We start from the raw sequence: 22,916 nt of genomic DNA, 5'->3' as shown, positions 1-22,916 counted from the left end.
TGCCACAGCTTTCTCCTCAAATGTCCCAAGCCTCTATGGCGTCACATACAGTGCCCTGCAGTTCCTCTCAGCCTCCTGGAGGAGTTTATTTGCCTGCAGATTTTGCTGCACAGGTATCTTCTGCTGTATCTGCGGCATTATCTGCTTTTCCTATGCTGGGAAAACGCAAGAGGAAAATTAGACATTCAGATAGTAAGGTTTCTGTTCCACCTACTTCTATGCAGGTTGCCCTCCCTCATAAGTCTGATGAGGAGGATACGCCGGTAGCCTCTGAGGGTGAAATCTCAGATTCAGACAGTATTATTCCTTCATCTGATACTGAAGAAGTAAACTTTAGATTTATGCTTGAACACCTTTGTGTACTGTTAAAGAAGATATTGGCTACTTTGGGCGACTCCGATACGTATGTCATTGTCAACCCTAAGAAGTCTAGTAAACTTAATAAATATTATGATGTTCCTTCCTCTGTGGAAGTTTTTCCTGTCCCAGACCTTGTGATGGAGATTATTTCACAGGAATGGGAGAAGCCAGGGATTCCTTTCTCCCCATCTCCCGTATTTAAAAAGATGTTTCCTGTTGCTGACTCCATTAAAGATTCTTGGCGCACGGTGCCTAAAGTAGAAGGGGCTATTTCTACTCTGGCTAAGAGAACTATGATCCCTATAGAGAATAGCTGCTCCTTTAAGGATCCCATGGACTAAAAGCTGGAAGCTTATTTGAAGAAGATGTCTGTTCATCAAGGTCTTCAATGGCAACCTGCAGTTTGTATTGCCACAATAGCAAATGCGGAATCTTATTGGTGCGACGCCTTGTCTGAATCAATTTTAGTAGAGACTCCATTGGAGGAGATACAAGATAGGATTAAGGCTCTAAAACTAGCCAATTCCTTTATTTGTGATGCTAACATTCAAGTTATTAGACTGGGAGCCAAGATGTCTGGCTTCACTTCATCCTAGCACGCAGGGCATTGTGGCTAAAATCTTGGTCAGCTGATGTTACTTCTAAGTCCAAGCTTCTGGCACTTCCTTACAAGGGGAAGACCTTGTTCGGACCTGGTCTGGCAGAAATAATTTCTGATATTACAGGTGGAAAAGGGTCTTTTATACCGCAAGACAAGAAGAACAGACTCAAAGGACATCAAAGTAATTTTCATTCCTTTCTTATCTTCAAAGGTCATAGTCTTCCTCTCCCTCTCCCAAGCAGGAGCAGTCCAAGTCTTCTTGAAAGCCCAATCAGTCTTGGAATAAGGGGAAGCAATCAAAGAAACCCTCAGCTGAGTCTGTCAGCATGAAAGGTCGGCCCCCGGTCCGGGTTCGGTTCAAGTGGGGGGCAGACTTTCCCTGTTTTGTCAAGCGTGGAGACAAGATGTCCCAGATCCTTGGGCTGTGGACATAGTATCTCAGGGTTTCAAAATAGAATTTAAAACTTTTCCTCCCAGGGGCAGATTCCACCTCTCAAGATTATCTGCAGACCAGGTAAAAAGAGAGGCATTCTTGAACTGCGTTCAGGACCTTTCCTCCCTGGGAATGATTGTTCCAGTTCCAGTAAGGGTACAGGGTCTAGGATTCTATTCAAATATGTTTGTGGTTCCCAAAAAAGAGGGAGCTTTTCAACCCATTTTAGACCTAAAGTGCCTAAACAAAGTGAAAACCATTTGTTTCTTTCTTCCTTTGGTCCAAGAGGGTCAGTTCATGATGACCATAGACTTGAAAGACGCGTATCTTCCTGTTCCCATCCACAGGGATCATCACAAATTCCTGAGATTCGCCTTTCTAGAAAAACACTTTCAGTTTGTTGCTCTTCCGTTTGGCCTTGCTACAGCTCCCAGAATTTTCTCAAAGGTTCTGGGGGCTCTCTTGGCAGTGATCAGGTCTCGGGGAATTGCAGTGGCACCATACCTGGATGACATATTGGTATTTTCAACAAGCAAACTCTCATACAGAGATCTTGTGGTCTTTTCTATGTTCCCACGGTTGGAAAGTGAATCTGTAAAAGAGTTCCCTTGTTCCAGCTACAAAGGTGGCTTTCTTATGGGCCATAATAGATTCCCTATCTATGAACATTTTTCTGACGGAAGTCAGAAAATCCAAAATTCTCTCCTCTTGCCTCTACTGTTCAGCCATCAGTGGCTCAATGTATGGAGGTAATTGGTCTGATGGTCGCTTCCATGTACATCATTCCTTTTGCTTGATTCCATTTGAGAGCTCTGCAATTATGCATGCTCAGACAATGGAACGGAGACCATTCGGATCTGTCTCAGTGGATAGATCTGGACCAGTCCACAAGAGACTCTCTCCTGTGGTGGCTTTTTCAGGACTATCTGTCTCAGGGCACATGCTTCCGGAAACCTTCCTGGGTGATTGTGATCACGGACGCCAGCTTGCTAGGCTGGAGAGCAGTCTGGAACTCGTTAAAGGTGCAGGGACTATGGACTCGGGAGGAGTCTGCCCTCCCCATAAACATCTTGGAGTTGAGAGCGATTTACAATGCTCTGATGGCTTGGCCTCAATTGTCCTTAGCCTGGTTTATAAGGTTTCAGTTGGACAACATCATCTCAGTGGCTTACATCAACCACCAGGGAGGAACTCGGAGTTCCTTAGCCATGAAGGAGGTGGCATGGATTATATAGTGGGCGGAAGCTCACAATTGTTGTCTATCTGCCATCCACATTCCTGTAGTGGACAACTGGGAAGCAGACAGACATTTCATCCCGGAGAGTGGGCTCTCCATCCGGAGGTGTTCTCCAGGTTAACCCTCAAATGGGGGGTGCCGGAGTTGGATCTGATGGCGTCTCTGCAGAACGTCAAGCTTCCAAGGTACAGTTCAAGGTCAAGAGATCCTCAGGCTGCTCTGATAGATGCTCTGGCAGTTCATTTGGATTTCGGTCTAGCATACCTGTTTCCTCCGTTTGCGACCTTGAAAGTTTCCTCTGAGGAAGGACCTTCTAACTCAGGGTCCATTCCTCCATCCAAATCTCGTTTCTCTGAAGTTGACTGCTTTGAGATTGAATGTTTAGTTCTTTCTAAGCGTGGATTTTCTGAGCTGGTCATTGAGACCATGATCCAGGCTCGCAAGCCTGTTACTCAAAAAATTTACCATAAGGTATGGCGTAAATATTTTTATTGGTGTGAATCTATGGGTTACTCTTGGAGTAGGGTCAGGATTCCTAGAATCTTGTCTTTTTTCCAGGAAGGTCTGGAGAAAGGGTTGTCAGTCAGTTTTCTGAAAGATCAGATTTCTGCATTATCTATTTTGTTACACAAGCGTCTGGCGGATGTGCCAGATTTTCAAACTTTTTGTCAGGCCCTGGTCAGAATCAGGCCTGTGTTTAAACCTGTGTCTCTGCCTTGGAGCCTTAATCGTTTTCTTAAAGTTTTGCAGCAGGCTCCACTTGAGCCAATGAATTCCATAGATATTAAGTTGCTATCTTGGAAGGTTTTGTTTCTTATTGATATCTCTTCTGCTCTGAGAGTTTTGCCTTACCTTATCTTTCATGCGTATAAGGTGGTTCTTCGTACTAAATTGGGGTTTCTTCCTAAAGTGGTTTCGGATAGAAATATTAATCAGGAAATTGTTGTTCCTTCTCTCTGTCCCAATCCTTCTTCTCATAAAGAACGTCTGTTGCACAACTTGGATGTTGTGCATGCTCTAAAATTCTACCTACAGGTGACTAGGGATCGCCAGTCTTCTGATCTGTTTGTTTGTTTCTCAGGAAAGCGTAAGGGTCAGAAGGCTACTTCTACTTCTCTTTTGCTTATGAGACTGCTAGACAGCAGCCTCCTGAGAGAATTATAGCTCATTCCACTAGGGCTGTCTCTTCTTCTTGGGCTTTCAAAGATGAAGATTATGTGGAACAGCTCTGCAAGGCTGCAAATTGGTCCTCTCTGCATACTTTTTCAAAATTTTCCAAATGTGATACTTTTGCCTTGGCTGAGGCCTCTTTTGGGAGAAAGGTTCTTCAAGCGGTGGTGCCTTCTGTTTAGGTTTGCCTGTCTTGTTCTCCCTCCCTGATCATTCTGTGTCCTCTAGCTTGGGTATTGGTTCCCACTAGTAATTGAATGACATTGTGGACTCTCCATATCTTAGGAAAGAAAACAAAATTATTTGCTTACCTGATAAATTTCTTTCTTTCCGGATATGGACAGTCCACGACCCCACCCTTTATTAAGACAGTTATTTTTTACTAAACCTCAGGCACCTCTACACCTTTGTGTTATTCTTTTTTCATTTCCCTTTGGTCGAATGACTGGGGATATGGGTAGGGAAGTGACACTTAACAGCTTTGCTGTGGTGCTCTTTGCCTCCTCCTGCTGGCCAGGAGTGATATTCCCACTATTAATTGAATGAAATCGTGGACACTCCATATCCGGAAATAAATAAATTTATCAGGTAAGTATAAATTTTGTTTTCCGGATATGGAGAGTCCACAACCCCACCCTTTATTAAAGGGATACTGAATCCACATTTTTTCTTTCGTGATTCAGATAGAGCACGCAATTTTAATCAACTTTCTAATTTACTCCTAATATCAAATTTTCTTCATTCTATTGCTATCTTTATTTGAAAAGCAAGAATGTAAGTTTAGATGCTGGCCCATTTTTGGTGAACAACCTGGGTTGTTCTTGCTGATTGGTGGATAAATTCACCAACCAATAAACAAGTACTGTCCAGTGTACTGAACCAAAAAGTGGATGGCTCCTTAGCTTAGATGCCTTCTTTTCCAAATAAAAAAGTCTGCACCTACCCAGACTAAGCAAATAAAGATAGCAAGAGAATGAAGAAAAATTGGTAATAGGAGTAAATTAGAAAGTTTCTTAAAATTGCATGCTCTATCTGAATCACGAAAGTAAAAATTTGGGTACAGTGTCCCTTTAAGACAGTTATTTTTGACTAAACCTCAGGCACCTCTACACCTTTGTGTTATTCCTTTTCCATTTCCCTTCAGTCGAATGACTGGGGATTATGGGTAGGGGAGTGACACTTAACAGCTTTGCTGCGGTGCTCTTTGCCTCCTCCTGCTGGCCAGGAGTGATATTCCCACTAGTAATTGAATGATGTCGTGGACTCTCCATATTCAGAAATAAAGAAATTTATCAGGTAAGCATAAATTTTGTTATATATAAACACACATACACTTTGTAGCCCTTTCCACTCAAATACCTTATGTATAAATGTAAGCCTGTGTTTTTCTCTCTGTATGTATATATATATATAGTACATAAAAAATAATCTTATATTTATATAAATACACATTTAAAAATAAAAAGAACAATTTCTTATAAGTGAAGAACATTGGAATGTAAAATATTGTCTTATGCAGTGTCGGGTTTTCGCGCAAGCTATAAGTGTTAGTTTTTTTCTCCTATGACTAAGGGCCAAGTGTAGGCACGAAACACGTAAGGACTGCTGTTTCTGTGGCTTCTATGTACCTTGTTTTTATCTGTTTATGGAAAGGTAGGAAGAGCTAGCGCTAAAGACTCCCCTATAGCCAAATACAAAGGAACTTCCTCAATTAAGTTCCAAATTAGACTGGTCTAATGTATATAGAGGGAATATTGAGTATTGGCGCTCTGGGCTAGGGGTCAATGAATTATTAGAAACCACTCTATGGGGATAGTAACAGCAACAGTGTGGGAGCGCTCAGACGTCCGCTCTGTGTGTGGCCTCGGCTCGCGTTTCACGTAAGGTGCCGCCCCTCTTGAATAAGTCCTGACGTCCCGATGACGACTCCTGGGTTATTCAGTCAATCCGGTGCAATTGGTTAAAACGATCCACCACCGCTTGCGCTAAATATGATAGCAACATCCACTGCACACGGTATCTGACATTTCCAAACCATGTAACGGAAATAAGAAACAAAGGCTCAAAAAGGTGAAATAAAAAGTCTGTATTCAGTAACTCTGTTAGGCAAAAGCGGTTACAACAGGCAATTCAGCAGGTCAAACGCGTTTCAAATGTTTATATATTAAACTTCCTCAGTGACCATCATGCACTAAGGATCGCCAGTCTTCTGATCTGTTTGTTTGTTTCTCAGGAAAGCGTAAGGGTCAGAAGGCTACTTCTACTTCTCTTTTGCTTATGAGACTGCTAGACAGCAGCCTCCTGAGAGAATTATAGCTCATTCCACTAGGGCTGTCTCTTCTTCTTGGGCTTTCAAAGATGAAGATTATGTGGAACAGCTCTGCAAGGCTGCAAATTGGTCCTCTCTGCATACTTTTTCAAAATTTTCCAAATGTGATACTTTTGCCTTGGCTGAGGCCTCTTTTGGGAGAAAGGTTCTTCAAGCGGTGGTGCCTTCTGTTTAGGTTTGCCTGTCTTGTTCTCCCTCCCTGATCATTCTGTGTCCTCTAGCTTGGGTATTGGTTCCCACTAGTAATTGAATGACATTGTGGACTCTCCATATCTTAGGAAAGAAAACAAAATTATTTGCTTACCTGATAAATTTCTTTCTTTCCGGATATGGACAGTCCACGACCCCACCCTTTATTAAGACAGTTATTTTTTACTAAACCTCAGGCACCTCTACACCTTTGTGTTATTCTTTTTTCATTTCCCTTTGGTCGAATGACTGGGGATATGGGTAGGGAAGTGACACTTAACAGCTTTGCTGTGGTGCTCTTTGCCTCCTCCTGCTGGCCAGGAGTGATATTCCCACTATTAATTGAATGAAATCGTGGACACTCCATATCCGGAAATAAATAAATTTATCAGGTAAGTATAAATTTTGTTTTCCGGATATGGAGAGTCCACAACCCCACCCTTTATTAAAGGGATACTGAATCCACATTTTTTCTTTCGTGATTCAGATAGAGCACGCAATTTTAATCAACTTTCTAATTTACTCATAATATCAAATTTTCTTCATTCTATTGCTATCTTTATTTGAAAAGCAAGAATGTAAGTTTAGATGCTGGCCCATTTTTGGTGAACAACCTGGGTTGTTCTTGCTGATTGGTGGATAAATTCACCAACCAATAAACAAGTACTGTCCAGTGTACTGAACCAAAAAGTGGATGGCTCCTTAGCTTAGATGCCTTCTTTTCCAAATAAAAAAGTCTGTACCTACCCAGACTAAGCAAATAAAGATAGCAAGAGAATGAAGAAAAATTGATAATAGGAGTAAATTAGAAAGTTTCTTAAAATTGCATGCTCTATCTGAATCACGAAAGTAAAAATTTGGGTACAGTGTCCCTTTAAGACAGTTATTTTTGACTAAACCTCAGGCACCTCTACACCTTTGTGTTATTCCTTTTCCATTTCCCTTCAGTCGAATGACTGGGGATTATGGGTAGGGGAGTGACACTTAACAGCTTTGCTGCGGTGCTCTTTGCCTCCTCCTGCTGGCCAGGAGTGATATTCCCACTAGTAATTGAATGATGTCGTGGACTCTCCATATTCAGAAATAAAGAAATTTATCAGGTAAGCATAAATTTTGTTATATATAAACACACATACACTTTGTAGCCCTTTCCACTCAAATACCTTATGTATAAATGTAAGCCTGTGTTTTTCTCTCTGTATGTATATATATATATATATATATATATAGTACATAAAAAATAATCTTATATTTATATAAATACACATTTAAAAATAAAAAGAACAATTTCTTATAAGTGAAGAACATTGGAATGTAAAATATTGTCTTATGCAGTGTCGGGTTTTCGCGCAAGCTATAAGTGTTAGTTTTTTTTCTCCTATGACTAAGGGCCAAGTGTAGGCACGAAACACGTAAGGACTGCTGTTTCTGTGGCTTCTATGTACCTTGTTTTTATCTGTTTATGGAAAGGTAGGAAGAGCTAGCGCTAAAGACTCCCCTATAGCCAAATACAAAGGAACTTCCTCAATTAAGTTCCAAATTAGACTGGTCTAATGTATATAGAGGGAATATTGAGTATTGGCGCTCTGGGCTAGGGGTCAATGAATTATTAGAAACCACTCTATGGGGATAGTAACAGCAACAGTGTGGGAGCGCTCAGACGTCCGCTCTGTGTGTGGCCTCGGCTCGCGCTTCACGTAAGGTGCCGCCCCTCTTGAATAAGTCCTGACGTCCCGATGACGACTCCTGGGTTATTCAGTCAATCCGGTGCAATTGGTTAAAACGATCCACCACCGCTTGCGCTAAATATGATAGCAACATCCACTGCACACGGTAACTGACATTTCCAAACCATGTAACGGAAATAAGAAACAAAGGCTCAAAAAGGTGAAATAAAAAGTCTGTATTCAGTAACTCTGTTAGGCAAAAGCGGTTACAACAGGCAATTCAGCAGGTCAAACGCGTTTCAAATGTTTATATATTAAACTTCCTCAGTGACCATCATGCACTATTGCCCATAATGCAGCTCTATTTAAAGGGCAAGAAAACACACTCCCTCTTTAATTAAACCAATCAAATTACAAAAAAGTGCTGCATTATGTCAACTACGAATACTGTGTTAAGTGACAGCAAAATACATTTCTTTATTTAGATAGACTGAAAACATTATGCTACACATAATAATATAATTTTTGACTCACATATTAACTATCAGAAAAGGAATTTAGTTTGACTCAACATAAAAAAATAAAAATATAAAAAACTTTACTTAACTAATTAGGTATCCACAAATAGTTTTACATCCCATTCAGAATTTAACCCTATTGGCATTCTGGTATCCAGCTGAAAGATCCAGTATTACATCTATTTCCTCCTCTTGGATGTCTGGCAATCAGCTGGATACCCTGAAATGTCAGCAGGGAACTGTCAGAGTCGTGTTCTTTTCTGAAATGTAGGGAGACTGGTGTAGTGGACTCAGGATCTTCTATGGAACGCAAGTGTTCCAAAAAACGATCTTTTAAAACCCGTGTCGTCTGACCGACATACTGCCTATAGCACCCCCTACCGGTCAGAAGGTATATAACATAGCAAGAATTGCATGTTATATGTTCCTGTATCTTAAATTGTTTTTCATTTTCAGTAGACACAAAATTCTGACCAAAGGTAGCATAAGTGCAAGATTTACACCTCCTACTACCACATTTGAAAAAACCTGGTTTAATAGACAACCAATTCTGGCTAGAAATTTTTGGCAACATAGAGGGAGACAAAATCCCTCTTAATGTTTTTGCTTTACGTGACACAAATAATACTCCATCCTTAACTATGTCACATAATTTGTCATCTGTCTCTAGGATAGGCAATGCTTTACGAATAATGCCACAAATTTGGGCATATTCTTCACTGTACGTAGTGATAAACTTGGGCTGGCGAAATCTCTTATCTCCTTCCACTCTCTTTTTCTCAAGTAAAGTAGACCTATCCATATCATCAACTTCCTTTTTAATAGACTCAATTGTCTCTCTACAATACCCTCTGTGTATAAGTCTATTTGTCAATCCTTCAGAGTGTAACTGATTACTCTGTTCATTCGTGAAATTGCGTTTGATCCTGATATATTGGCTTTTTGGGATAGAACGGATTGTATGTTTTGGATGACAAGACTGTGCATTTAGGATAGTATTCCCTGCAATCTCTTTGTGAAATAATTCAACATCTACTGATTCATTTGCTATATTAGACACCAGTCTAATATCCAAAAATGGCATGGAGTTTTTGTTAAATTCTAATGTAAATTTTAAATTCATCAAATTATTCTGTAGATATTCTGTAAATTGTTCAATCAAATGTACTGGTCCCCTCCAGACTATCAAAATATCGTCGATAGGGGACACCCGGGCGGCGGCCATCTTGCAGGTCGCACTGAGCTTCAGCTCCTCAAGCTTCCTCCATTGATCTCCAATTTAAAGCTGCATTTTTACCAATGCCCTGCTTAAAATAGTGGAGAGGCTTGTCTGAAGAGGTCTGCATTCCAGAAATAGGGTTTTGGAAGGTGACTGGGCTTCACTACCCTCAGTACCGGACTTTTTACTTTGAGGCCTTCCCCTATACTAGAAGCCTCAGCCTGTCCCCACAACTAGCTGTGCCTTGAGTGCGCAGTCCTAAACCAAGCCTAACATGGGTCCAGCTGCTTTTTTGCTAACAGAGCTCAGCAAACTCTTGGATGGCTACCAAGCTGCCTTTGAAATAACCCTACAAAAGGGGCTTCGCCTACCCCCAGCTACTAGCAAGGTGGGAGTCCTGCGGGAAGACTGTGATCCTGTGGAGGCAGAGAGCGATCCCACGTCTGAGCCCCGGCTGATAATCCCCATCTTCCCGAAGGTAATACATGCCTCTGCAGCAAAGAGTTATGGGCGGTCTGCAGGACACCCAATTACCTCAATGGGGATCGGGAAACATCATAAGCTAAGAGCGGATAACATGCCCGTCCAGGAGCCAACTGATATACCTATGGATCTTGATACTTACAAATCGGATAGAGGCTTCTGCAACAAAGACTGGCATATTACAAAGAAATTTTCGCCACACGATGCAAAAAGCAGGCAAAATTCATTGTCTGCCCTGCCCATCTCAAAACAAGATCGCAGGAAGACCGCTGTGCAAAGGAGGCCTGATATAATATTGGAGATGGCTTCAGGAGGTAAATATGGGGCCTGCCTCGCCACACACCTCGGGTCTGTTTCTCTTCATACGGCAGAGATACAGCTGAGTGCTGGGGTCTGCAACAACTCCTGTGTGAGCCCGGACAGCTTGCTCTTAGCGGGAGAATGCGCCACAGCGACGGCTCCATTTTCACTTCTATTACAAGTAGCCCTGTACAGAGTTGGAGTGGGGTAAATATGTGAACTGCTTCAGTGTACTGCTGTCACTTTCCAAAAACGGCAGCTTCTTTTTCTTTTCTTTTATTGGGCTGCTGGATTTCAATAGACATGAACACTTTGGGACAGATATAATTGAGTATTGTACAGGGTTCCCTGAACCTGCCTAGCTTTGCCCTAAGTCGGACTTTACAATATATTTGTGCATAGACCCTCTGACAAGTGCCCCTATAGATCTCATGCTACTAACCTACTGTGTGGCTGTTTGTGGTGACTGGTGTGTCCTGCAAAGCTCCCATTACTTTTTCCCTGTTTATGTACCCAGTCCACTCTATGCTGTGCTTATCTGTTCTTTGCATTTATGTATTTCTTTTACACAGCAGATGATATATAACTATAGTCAAACTGACAGTTCTGATATGCCTTGTTATATAAGCATATAATGCCTCTAATAATAATGTATTATAGTATACTGTTGCAGATACAGAGAGTGTGTCATTCCCAGGCATTGTGAATGAGCGAATATCTTCTATAACTAACCCAGATATTGTATATAATCTTAGTTGCTGCAACAATTGTCTTGGCCATGTGGGATATCATCAGACACCATAAAGTACTTATACTTTTTAAATCCCAGCCTTCCTCACTAGGCTCTCCCAACTGGTCTCTTTCTCACTTCAAAAACTGTTATAATCCCCTATGCTTTTATTGTTCTCAGCCCCTATAACTACCTATCACCCAACTACATGGGGTTCCCCCCTCTTAATTTTTCTAAACTCTTGTTAATGCTTGGCACAATATGCCTTATAGCAAACAAGCTCCATTAAGATTTCTGCCCTCATAGACCCATAAGTGTACATTGAGAGATAAAAAAAAAAGAGGTTCATCATCAGGGATCCAAGAGAGGACCCCCTTAAGTTATATTTGCCTACTATAACCTCCATCACTCTCAAATTTAGGGAGTCCAAAAGTGGCCCCATATGGCATTCTGTAGGTTTATAATTTGTTCAGCGCACCCTGTTAGTGAAGTCGCATTAGCTTTTCTTGTATTGACTGTATTTTGGGAAACCATTGTCTCCTTTTATTGTGCATTAACTGATGTTGTATGTTTACCTACATTGAACCTCAATAAAAAAAAATAAAAAAAATATTGTCGATATAACGACCGTAATAATGGATATATTCTTTGAAGGGATTTCTATCTCCAAAGACGTGGGACAGCTCCCACCAACCCATATACAGGTTGGCATAGGAGGGGGCAAATAGTTTAGTATATATTTTTTTTTTATTTATATTATATTTTTTTTATATTTTTTTTTTTTATGTTGAGTCAAACTAAATTCCTTTTCTGATAGTTAATATGTGAGTCAAACATTATATTATTATGTGTAGCATAATGTTTTCAGTCTATCTAAATAAAGAAATGTATTTTGCTGTCACTTAACACAGTAGTTGACATAATGCAGCACTTTTTTGTAATTTGATTGGTTTAATTAAAGAGGGAGTGTGTTTTCTTGCCCTTTATATAGAGCTGCATTATGCGCAATAGTGCATGATGGTCACTGAGGAAGTTTAATATATAAACATTTGAAACGCGTTTGACCTGCTGAATTGCCTGTTGTAACCGCTTTTGCCTAACAGAGTTACTGAATACAGAATTTTTATTTCACCTTTTTGAGTCTTTGTCTCTTATTTCCGTTACATGGTTTGGAAATGTCAGTTACCGTGTGCAGTGGATGTTGCTATCATATTTAGTGCAAGCGGTGGTGGATCGTTTTAACCAATTGCACCGGATTGACTGAATAACCCAGGAGTCGTCATCGGGACGTCAGGACTTATTCAAGAGGGGCGGCACCTTACGTGAAGCGCGAGCTGAGGCCACACACAGAGCGGACGTCTGAGCGCTCCCACACTGTTGCTGTTACTTTTTGTATCCACCGGGTTGGAGAGGGTAAGCGGCACAGACTTTCCTTGTTTTGTTTAAGATTGTGGTCGTTAAAAGGCTATTTAAGCTATAAGTCGTAAGGCACCCCAGAAGTCAAATATTGTGAATATTGTGATTATAAGGCTCAATAGGTGATCTCATCTGTTACGTATTAAAGGCATAGTGTTACATTTATTATGGCAACCGAAGGATATGTGTTTCAGCAGTTTGCTGAGGATAATTCAGTACAGATGTAATTGAGCAAGAAGCTAATAAGAATTTGGACAGTTTGTTCTATAAAATGGACTCCTTGCTCAAAAAAGATTCTAGTATTGAAATGGACATTAAAAGTTTTCAAATGTATAAAAAAGCCCAACGTATACCAAGAGGGCTCCGTATCAGGAAATGTCCTTCTTTTCAGGTGACAGATCAATTATTTATTGATAAATGGAACAAAATACTTACAGAATGCTCTTTAGCATTAATTGATTTATTAATTGAATATAAAAAACAAATACATCAAGAGCTGTGTCAAGAAAAGCTTAAGTTGCAATCATATATGCGACCTTTATGTCAAGATCCTGTATTTAACAAATATGATACGAAGTTGCAGAAGGTGATTACTGAGATTAGAGACAATCTATGGCATTTTAAAAAACAAAAAATCTCACGTGACAAACAAGATTATGAGAATGATAAAGTCTATAAATGGACAGTGTCTGACACTAGGAGGAGATATAGAAGATACAAATCAGATAAAAAAGTCAGATTTGCAGAAACTGATACGGAGTATGATTATGACTCCTCTGATTTGGAAATTTCTAGTGAGAGTCCACCATCCTCTGTAGTAACTACGTCATTTGCTCTTACAGCACATGATGATCATGCTCCCTCCACATCTTCAGCTCAGTCAAAAAACGAGAGGGGCCAACACAAGTCCACAGTGCGAAGAAAAAAGTAGGTAGAGGGGGACGTGGTAGGTCTGGAAGGTCAAGAAAATTTTCAAGAGATTGTACCCCCCAAACCTCGGCGCTATCCACAGAGGAGGAGGGCAATACCGTTTCAGAATTATACGTAGACTCTTACAATGTTATTAATTTGTCATCAGTTCAACTTTCTAAAACACAATTACAAGTTTTGTCTCTTGGTTTAGGTTTCTCTCCAACTTCTCATTTTAATTTGTTTGACACAGTAGTGGATTTGAATAGGTTCGTGAGAACCTTGGTATTGAAGAAACACTTTTTGGATGTTAAACAGCAAAGTTGTGAAGTGAGGCATGGAGAGAAACCAGAACCACTTAGATGTGGTTTTGATTTTGCTGATGAATGTGCTCTTCTAGACCTTGTAGCTATAGGTGAGGACACTAAAGACTCATATTTTAGTGTCAATCAAGATGTGTATGATCTTTCCAAATTAAAAAAGAAATTTAAGTTTCACCCAGTTAGCTCTAGGTCTAGTTCAGTTCAAGTCTTTCAGAAGACAGTTGAGACAGCTTTGAAGAAACTACATAATAATATATCCTCTGTTAACCATAAGAAGGATAATCTGTCTAGAGATCAATATCTGTCTATCAAAGAGTTAGCTAACAATAAAGAATTAGTTTTTCGAAATTCGGACAAAGGGGGAAAGGTTGTAGTCCTCAATCGGGAGGATTACATTAAAGAGGCGCATAGACAGTTACTAGATACTACAGTCTATGAGAGACTCAAATCAAATCCAGTGTTTTTCTATCAGAGAGAACTTAAAACCATTCTCAATGAGGCTTTACTTGATGGTCTTATAACGGAAGTGAATTTTGAGTTTCTATATACTGAGCATCCGATTACAGCTATTTTTCACTTTCTTCCCAAAGTCCATAAGGACAGATACAATCCTCCAGGGAGGCCAATTGTGGCTGGAATTGGCTCATTAAATGAGCCTCTCTCTGAAATGATAGATGGGTATCTACAGCCAATGGTTCTGAAACTTTTGAGTTACATCAAAGATACTACGGATGTTGTGAAGAGATTAGAGAAAATTTTATGGCAGGAGGAATTTGTTTTTGTAACCATTGATGTGGTATCATTATATACCTGCATCCCTCACGAACAGGGTATTAAGGCCATTGAATATTTTTTGAGTCATTTTTCTGATTATGATGATGTTCTGAAAAGTTTTATTATCAAATCCATTGATTATCTATTGAAACATAATTTTTTTCTGTTTGAGGGGAGTTTCTATCTCCAGAGGCGTGGGACAGCCATGGGGGCGAAATTTGCCCCCTCCTATGCCAACCTGTATATGGGTTGGTGGGAGCTGTCCCACGTCTATGGAGATAGAAATCCCTTCAAAGAATATATCCATTATTACGGTCGTTATATCGACGATATTTTGATAGTCTGGAGGGGACCAGTACATTTGATTGAACAATTTACAGAATATCTACAGAATAATTTGATGAATTTAAAATTTACATTAGAATTTAACAAAAACTCCATGCCATTTTTGGATATTAGACTGGTGTCTAATATAGCAAATGAATCAGTAGATGTTGAATTATTTCGCAAAGAGATTACAGGGAATACTATCCTAAATGCACAGTCTTGTCATCCAAAACATACAATTCGTTCTATCCCAAAAAGCCAATATATCAGGATCAAACGCAATTGCATGAATGAACAGAGTTATCAGTTACACTCTGAAGAATTGACAAATAGACTTATACACAGAGGGTATTGTAGAGAGACAATTGAGTCTATTAAAAAGGAAGTTGATGATATGGATAGGTCTACTTTACTTGAGAAAAAGAGAGTAGAAGGAGATAAGAGATTTCGTCAGCCCAAGTTTATCACTACGTACAGTGAAGAATATGCCCAAATTTGTGGCATTATTCGTAAAGCATTGCCTATCCTAGAGACAGATGATAAATTATGTGACATAGTTAAGGATGGAGTATTATTTGTGTCACGTAAAGCAAAACATTAAGAGGGATTTTGTCTCCCTCTATGTTGCCAAAAATTTCTAGCCAGAATTGGTTGTCTATTAAACCAGGTTTTTTCAAATGTGGTAGTAGGAGGTGTAAATCTTGCACTTATGCTACCTTTGGTCAGAATGTTGTGTCTACTGCAAATGAAAAACAATTTAAGATACAGGAACATATAACATGCAATTCTTGCTATGTTATATACCTTCTGACCTGTAGGGGGTGCTATAGGCAGTATGTCGGTCAGACGACACAGGCTTTAAAAGATCGTTTTTTGGAACACTTGCGTTCCATAGAAGATCCTGAGTCCACTACACCAGTCTCCCTACATTTCAGAAAAGAACACGACTCTGACAGTTCCCTGCTGACATTTCAGGGTATCCAGCTGATTGCCAGACATCCAAGAGGAGGAAATAGATGTAATACTCTCAGTAAAAGAGAGGTTTTCTGGATCTTTCAGCTGGATACCAGAATGCCAATAGGGTTAAATTCTGAATGGGATGTAAAACTATTTGTGGATACCTAATTAGTTAAGTAAAGTTTTTTATATATTTTTTTTTTATGTTGAGTCAAACTAAATTCCTTTTCTGATAGTTAATATGTGAGTCAAAAATTATATTATTATGTGTAGCATAATGTTTTCAGTCTATCTAAATAAAGAAATGTATTTTGCTGTCACTTAACACAGTATTTGTAGTTGACATAATGCAGCACTTTTTTGTAATTTGATTGGTTTAATTAAAGAGGGAGTGTGTTTTCTTGCCCTTTAAATAGAGCTGCATTATGGGCAATAGTGCATGATGGTCACTGAGGAAGTTTAATATATAAACATTTGAAACGCGTTTGACCTGCTGAATTGCCTGTTGTAACCGCTTTTGCCTAACAGAGTTACTGAATACAGACTTTTTATTTCACCTTTTTGAGCCTTTGTATCTTATTTCTGTTACATGGTTTGGAAATGTCAGTTACCGTGTGCAGTGGATGTTGCTATCATACTATGGGGATAGTAGACAGTTGTGTCTGGTACTATAGAATAAGTGAATGCACTTTAAATGTCTACGTATTTAGATCTCAAAAAAAGAGGACTAATATAAAAATAATAATCCTGTTAATATGTGTTGTTCATGTTAACTCAAATAAATGAATAAGATGGTATTGATGGTATTAGTATTACTCTATAAAAAAGGGGTTAACCAAATTCGTGGTAGATAAGTTATATAATTCGTAGTACAGAGTAAGTATTAAGGACTAGCTCGACAAAAGCTGATTACAGAAATACATACTCTTTAATAACAACTATATTAAAAATATCACAGAAGTGTAATACATATATAAAATGCCTAATAGTTAAAACATTTCATCAATAAATAAATCATAAGATAAAAAATTAATATTGCAGTCTCTGATATGTAAATAGCACCTAATGTTTAACTAACACCTAATATTTATATAGCACCAATTCTGTCACAGTTCGATTAAATACTAGAGGGTGATCAGATTAATGGATAATAAAATGAGCGTTTGTATTATTAGTTAATACTGGACGCCTAGAATATAAAAAGGATCTCTCAAGAAAAACATTATGTGTGCACTAGTTAAGTTAAAAAAAAAATAAAAAAAATTGAAAATGGCCAAAAAAGTATTAGAATGTATTAAAAAAGCACAAAAATAGGAAGAGTCAGTTAAACTTTGTATTGATCTTTAAAAAGTAAATGATCGTTAAAGGGACAGTTCACCCAAAAACTTTCTCCCCTTTAAATTATTCCCAATGATCCTTTTTACCTGCTAGAGTGTATTAAATTGGTTGCAAGTAGCTCCTTTACTCATATTTCAGCATTTGAAATAGCTGATTTAGCTTGTGGTTTCCCAACCTATACTGAAAGTTTTGATACTGGCGTATATGCTATTGACAAGCCTAAGTAAACACAGCCAGCAGAAGAGATTACACTCTCAGTGGGGGGCATGATAGTTAAGTAATAAAATGATAATTTTCCATTGTTCTCTCTATGTATTGAGCTTTGGTGTTCCAGACAAATATAAGATAAGGAAGCAAGTCTGTGTACATAAAAGTGATAACATAATGAGATCTGATATTACCTGAAGCTCAACCCATTGTAATAGGCTGTGGTTTCAAAGCACAAAACCAGCTACTTAATATACACAAATAAACCCTAAAATGCAACTTCTCAAATATTTTATACTCTGCAGTTGGTATAACAAGTCATTTAAGATACATTTATGGAAAAACAATTTTACAGTGTACTGTCCCTTTAAGGTAAATTAATAATGCATATGGCAAAAAGATTTGTCAGATATCTCCTGTTTGGCGGTATTAGGATGGTCAATCTGACTTTATAGTAACCAATGTATAAGTTAGAGGGTACCTGCATGCCACTCACTCTCTGTTGAGAGAGGGGGCGTTGTAGATGATATGGAATTTCCAGGGGGAGAATGGATCGTCTCTCAAATTATGATGTTTGATTACTTAGTCAGTCACAATGACTGTCCGTCTGTCCCTCTGATTCAGAATACTTGAAGTATGGTTGCGGAATCCTCTAGACCGCTCCAGCAGTGTGGAGGTTAGGCAATGCGGATACGGACCGCTTACTTTTGGGCTCTTGCATGTGTATGGCGTCTGACATCACTAAAATGCAGCGTAGGCGTCTTCAGGGTGCAGCGTGGGCGTCTTAAAGCGATCAGCTGTTACCGGCTTCTGGGATCAGTCTTAAGCTATGTTATTCATTGCTGTAAATCTTCGCAATATAAATTAATTGAATACATTCTAATACTTTTTTGGCCATTTTCAAATTATTATTTTTTTAACTTATCTAGTGCACACATAATATTTTTCTTGAGAGATCCTTTTTATATTCTGGACATCCAGTATAAACTAATAATACAAACGCTCATTTTATTATCCATTAATCTGATCACCCTCTCGTATTTAATCTAACTGTGACAGAATTGGTGCTATATAAATATTATGTGTCAGTTAAACATTAGGTGCTATTTACATATCAGAAACTGTAATATTATTTTTTTATCTTATGATTCATTTATTGATGAAATGTTTTAAAGGGACGGTATACTGTAAAAAAGTTTTTCCCTTAATGTGTTTACAATTGCTTTTTTTACCAACTGCAGAGTAAAAAATTTATGAAAATTATCTTTTTAAGGTTTATTTCTGTATATTAAAGCTCTGATTTTGTGTTTTGAAGCCACAGCCTAATAAAATAGGTTGAGCTTGTAGGTATAATCAGATCTCATTACTGAATCACATTGTGCACATATACCTGCTTCTTTATCTTATATCTGTCCTTAAAACAATCACCAGTACTTTGAGAGAACAATGGAAAATCAACATTTTATTACCTTATCTCTGCTATATCCCACTGGAGTGTAATTTCTTCTGCTGGCTGTGTTTACAAAGCATATCTATAGCTGGTACGCGCGGCCACAAACTTTCAGAATAGGTGGGGATACCACATGCTAAATTAACAATTTGAAATGCCAATATAAGGGTAAAGGAGCTACTTGTAAACAATTTGATACACTCCAGCAGGTAAAGTGGATCATTGGGAACAAATTAAAGGGGAGAAATTTTTTGAGTAAACTGTCCCTTTAACTATTAGGCATTTTATATATGTATTACACTTCTGTGATATTTTTTATATAGTTGTTATTAAAGAGTATGTATTTCTGCAATCTGCTTTTGTCGAGCTAGTCCTTAATTCTTACTCTAGTTAATAAATGATTTGGAGAGCATAGGAGTGAAAGGCATCATGTCATAGAACTACCCTCAAAATGTGCGGCTAAATACTGCAGCTCTAGGAACAGACATGGCTGATCTAGGCTAAACTATGTCTGTGAAATGATTAGAATACAAACTGTCAAACAATAGAAATTCATGGACATTGCAGATAAAGACTGTAATTGTTTTATTATGGTAGTCAACAAGGGTGGGTTTTGTTTCACTATTCACAAACGTATGTGTATGTAGGGGGCTGTATGTCTATGAGGGACATTGAGAGGAGGCTGATTCACTAAGAATGGAGGATTTAATGAGTGAGCTGCACTGAATAATAGGGAAGCTGGAGTCTGTGCATCTGGTATGAATGGGTTAATCACTGTATACCAGTTGTTGGCAATAAAGGGTTAATCACTCTGTATCTTTCTGTGGAAAAAGAGGCAATTTCTGCACTTTTTTTGGTGGTCCACAAAGAGGTTAAATAGACCATCAAGTGCAAACAAATCTAAAGCATTAGCCACAGATATGCCTATGCCTTATGAAACAGCCAGCACGGCTGAGAAACGCGTAACAGTTCTGTAATAGGAGTGAATGTCATCTGCTCCTATGTTTTTAATATGATGTTGCAACTTTTAATAAACAATTTTTAACCTTTGGATTTGGTTACATGTAACATCATTGTTATTCATTATATCATTGTCATTCTGGCAAGCAGGGAGTCGCTGACTCCACACCTGGTATCAGTGAGCTGGAGCACTGAGAGATCCCAGCAGGTGCAACTAAACACAATCTAGTGCTTGACCGTTTGTGAGTACACTGTTATCTTCTTATATATCCCTTTGAGTGTAACTGTGCTGCACCTTCTTTTATTTGTCTTGTTGTAGACAGCATAAATTGTGATTGAAGTACCCTGGATGTGCAAAAAACACATATAAATTCACACTTAGAAGTACAAAATACAAAGTGTAATAGTTTTTTTTTTTTAAATCATAAAATAGACTGAACATGGGCGTTCCATAGATGAGAATTAAATTGTCTCTCAGATCCCAGTGTCATTTTCTAAATATTTACGACCTACAGATCTCACTGTTTTTATCACAACTTAAAGGGACATTAAACACTAGAGTTTTCTTTGCATAAATATTTTGATGATCCATTTATATAGCCTATACAGGTATATATTTTTTAATAAAAATGTATAGTTTTGCTTATTTTTAAATAACATTGCACTGATTTTCAGTCTCCTAACCAAGCCCCAAAGGTTTAGAAGTAGACTGTTTTCTACCTACTTCAGCTTGCTCCTGTTTGTGTAAAGGGTGTCTGCACTTTTTGCTATATAGTCACTTTCAGTGGGTGTTCCAGCTAACCTTTTCAACAGAGCTAAACTGGGAGCTTCTAAGTAAGTTTTTATATTGGAGTTTTATATCAGTATCTGAGCATATTATTCTTTATAGTAGTGTCTATTATATGCAGTTATATGAAAATTGGTGTATACTGTCCCTTTAAAAGGTGGCAAGCTTTTATCAAAATACTCAAAACACTAATTACTCTTAATAGAAAACCTATGCATATGAAAATAGCAGTGAATTTAAGGTACGGAGCACTGAAAACAGCATATTTTTTATAAGGGGTAACATTAAAGTTTAAACATACGCCGGATTCTACCTAAGTGCTTTGTCCTCCATTGCGAACTTTCACTGTTACCAATAGATGGTGCTGTACATGACGCTACTTTATGAGAAATACACATCTCTGACCAACAGATGGTGCTGTACATGACGCTACTTTATGAGAAATACACATCTCTGACCAACAGATGGTGCTGTACATTTGTTCATTTATAAGTTGTGTTAGATGGTCTCTCATTTTCCTTTACATGAGCATTTGTTTCAATATTTATTTACAAAACAAATAAAAACATTGTGTTGAAAAATTTGGATTGGAAGGGAGGCATATGCCTTTAAAGTAATCTGTGACATATTTTAAAAATGTTCTCTTACCTTTAATTTCTCTTTGTAGACAGCGATTCTCAACGCCCATTTCCTGACAAGGTGCATTAAAGGCAGTTCTCAGGGATTTAATGGCAGTGTACTGGATTCCCAGGGAAGCAAACACTAATACAAGAACTGCTTTCCAGGAACACTCCATCATTCAGCCACATTCACATAGCTTCAGTCATATGTCCGATCCCTCTTCATATGCAATAAGCTGGCAAAGAGAAAACAGTACTTATATTTAAAGACTGTTTGCTGCTTTCAGTACAAACCACAGATGTAATCACAATATAGTCAAGGAAAAGGGAGGTCTACTGGGATAGTAAAGTCAACATTAAAATGTTATAATAATAATTTCAACAGCAAATATAGGTTTGCTCTATGGTGCCGATTTACCAAGTGGTTAATCGGCCCCAATGCTGCTGTTTTCGTGCGAGCCTTCAGGCTCACCGGAAACAGGATTTAAGAAGCAGCGGTCTTAAGACCGCTGCTCCTTAAAAGGTCCGCCGCCACTGAGGTGGCGAACAGCAATCAGCCCGATCCAATCTGCAGGGGGCTTGTGCAATGCTAAATGCCGACAGTGTATGCTGTCGGCATTCAGTGATGTCGGGCGGACATGATCCGCTTAGCAGATCATCTCCGCCCGACATTTGATAAATCGGCCCCCAAGACTTTTATTTTAAATATATGATACTGACATTAAAAAACAAACATAACTGTTACATGATATAATAGTAACTGCACTATATAAACCAGTAACAAAATGCACTGGTGCTTCTAAACTAGAAAATATATAGTTAGTGTAAAAAAACATTTGTATTCATCAAATCCACAATTATATAAGCTGTACTAAAACTCTATCTAAGCAGGAGTAACAGAAAATAAAGTACTATAAGTCAGAAATAAACTTTCATGCTTCAGATAGAGCATGCCAATTTAAAAGATATTTTTAAAATGTACTCCTGTTATCAAATTTACTTTTCCCTTAAGTTATCCTTTGTTAAAAAGCATATCTAGGTAGACTCAGTAGCCACAATAAATTACTAGGAGCTAGCTGGTGACTGGTGACAACACACAATTGTCAATTGTCATTGGCTCACCAGATTTATTCAGCAAGCTCCAAGTAGTGCATTGCTGCTCTGGAGCTGACTTTAACTATGTGTTTAATACCATTTCAGAGGTCAAGCAACAGTGAAATAATAAAATTCCCTATCACATTAAAGCATTTTCTTGTTGCATTTTTCTGCCCATTTAATGAGACATAATACTCATATGCTAAATCACTTGAAAGTGATGCAGCATAAATGTAAAAAGCTGACAAGAAAATATCACCTGAGCATCTCTATGTAAAAATTAAGATATTTTACCTCACAATTTCCTCAGCTCACTAGAGTAAAGGCTGTGACACACTGCAAGCGATAGAGCGTGAGGCGAAGCAGTTGCTCCGCGTCGCATCGCTTCTGAAGATCAAATATTTCGTCCCTGAGCGCTCAGCTACGCAGAGTACTCAGAGATATAAAGGCAGGACACACCGAGCGCGCACATCCGCATGTACACGCTGCGTGCCGCTCTGCTTGCAGTGTGTCATAA

At 38.6% G+C, this 22,916-nt stretch overlaps 1 protein-coding gene across 2 annotated transcripts in view; it reads right to left on the bottom strand.

Moving 5' to 3' along the window:
* Positions 1-21,480, bottom strand: part of LOC128662430 (carbohydrate sulfotransferase 1-like) — a 62,805-nt gene extending 41,325 nt beyond the window's left edge. Inside the window, exons 1-2 of one of the 2 annotated variants that reach the window (XM_053716216.1) lie at positions 21,367-21,480; positions 10,974-10,990 (exon numbers count right to left, since the gene is read on the bottom strand). In XM_053716216.1, coding sequence (XP_053572191.1) covers positions 10,974-10,990; positions 21,367-21,480 — 131 coding nt within the window. Of the gene's footprint in view, positions 1-10,973; positions 10,991-21,332 lie in introns of both variants that reach the window. The other variant, XM_053716215.1, reaches the window with a different exon arrangement.
* Positions 21,481-22,916: the final 1,436 nt, after the last annotated feature.

The sequence above is a fragment of the Bombina bombina genome, chromosome 6 (genome assembly GCF_027579735.1).
Source record: "Bombina bombina isolate aBomBom1 chromosome 6, aBomBom1.pri, whole genome shotgun sequence".
NCBI lineage: Eukaryota > Metazoa > Chordata > Amphibia > Anura > Bombinatoridae > Bombina > Bombina bombina.
This window is presented reverse-complemented; position numbering and strand designations above follow the sequence as displayed.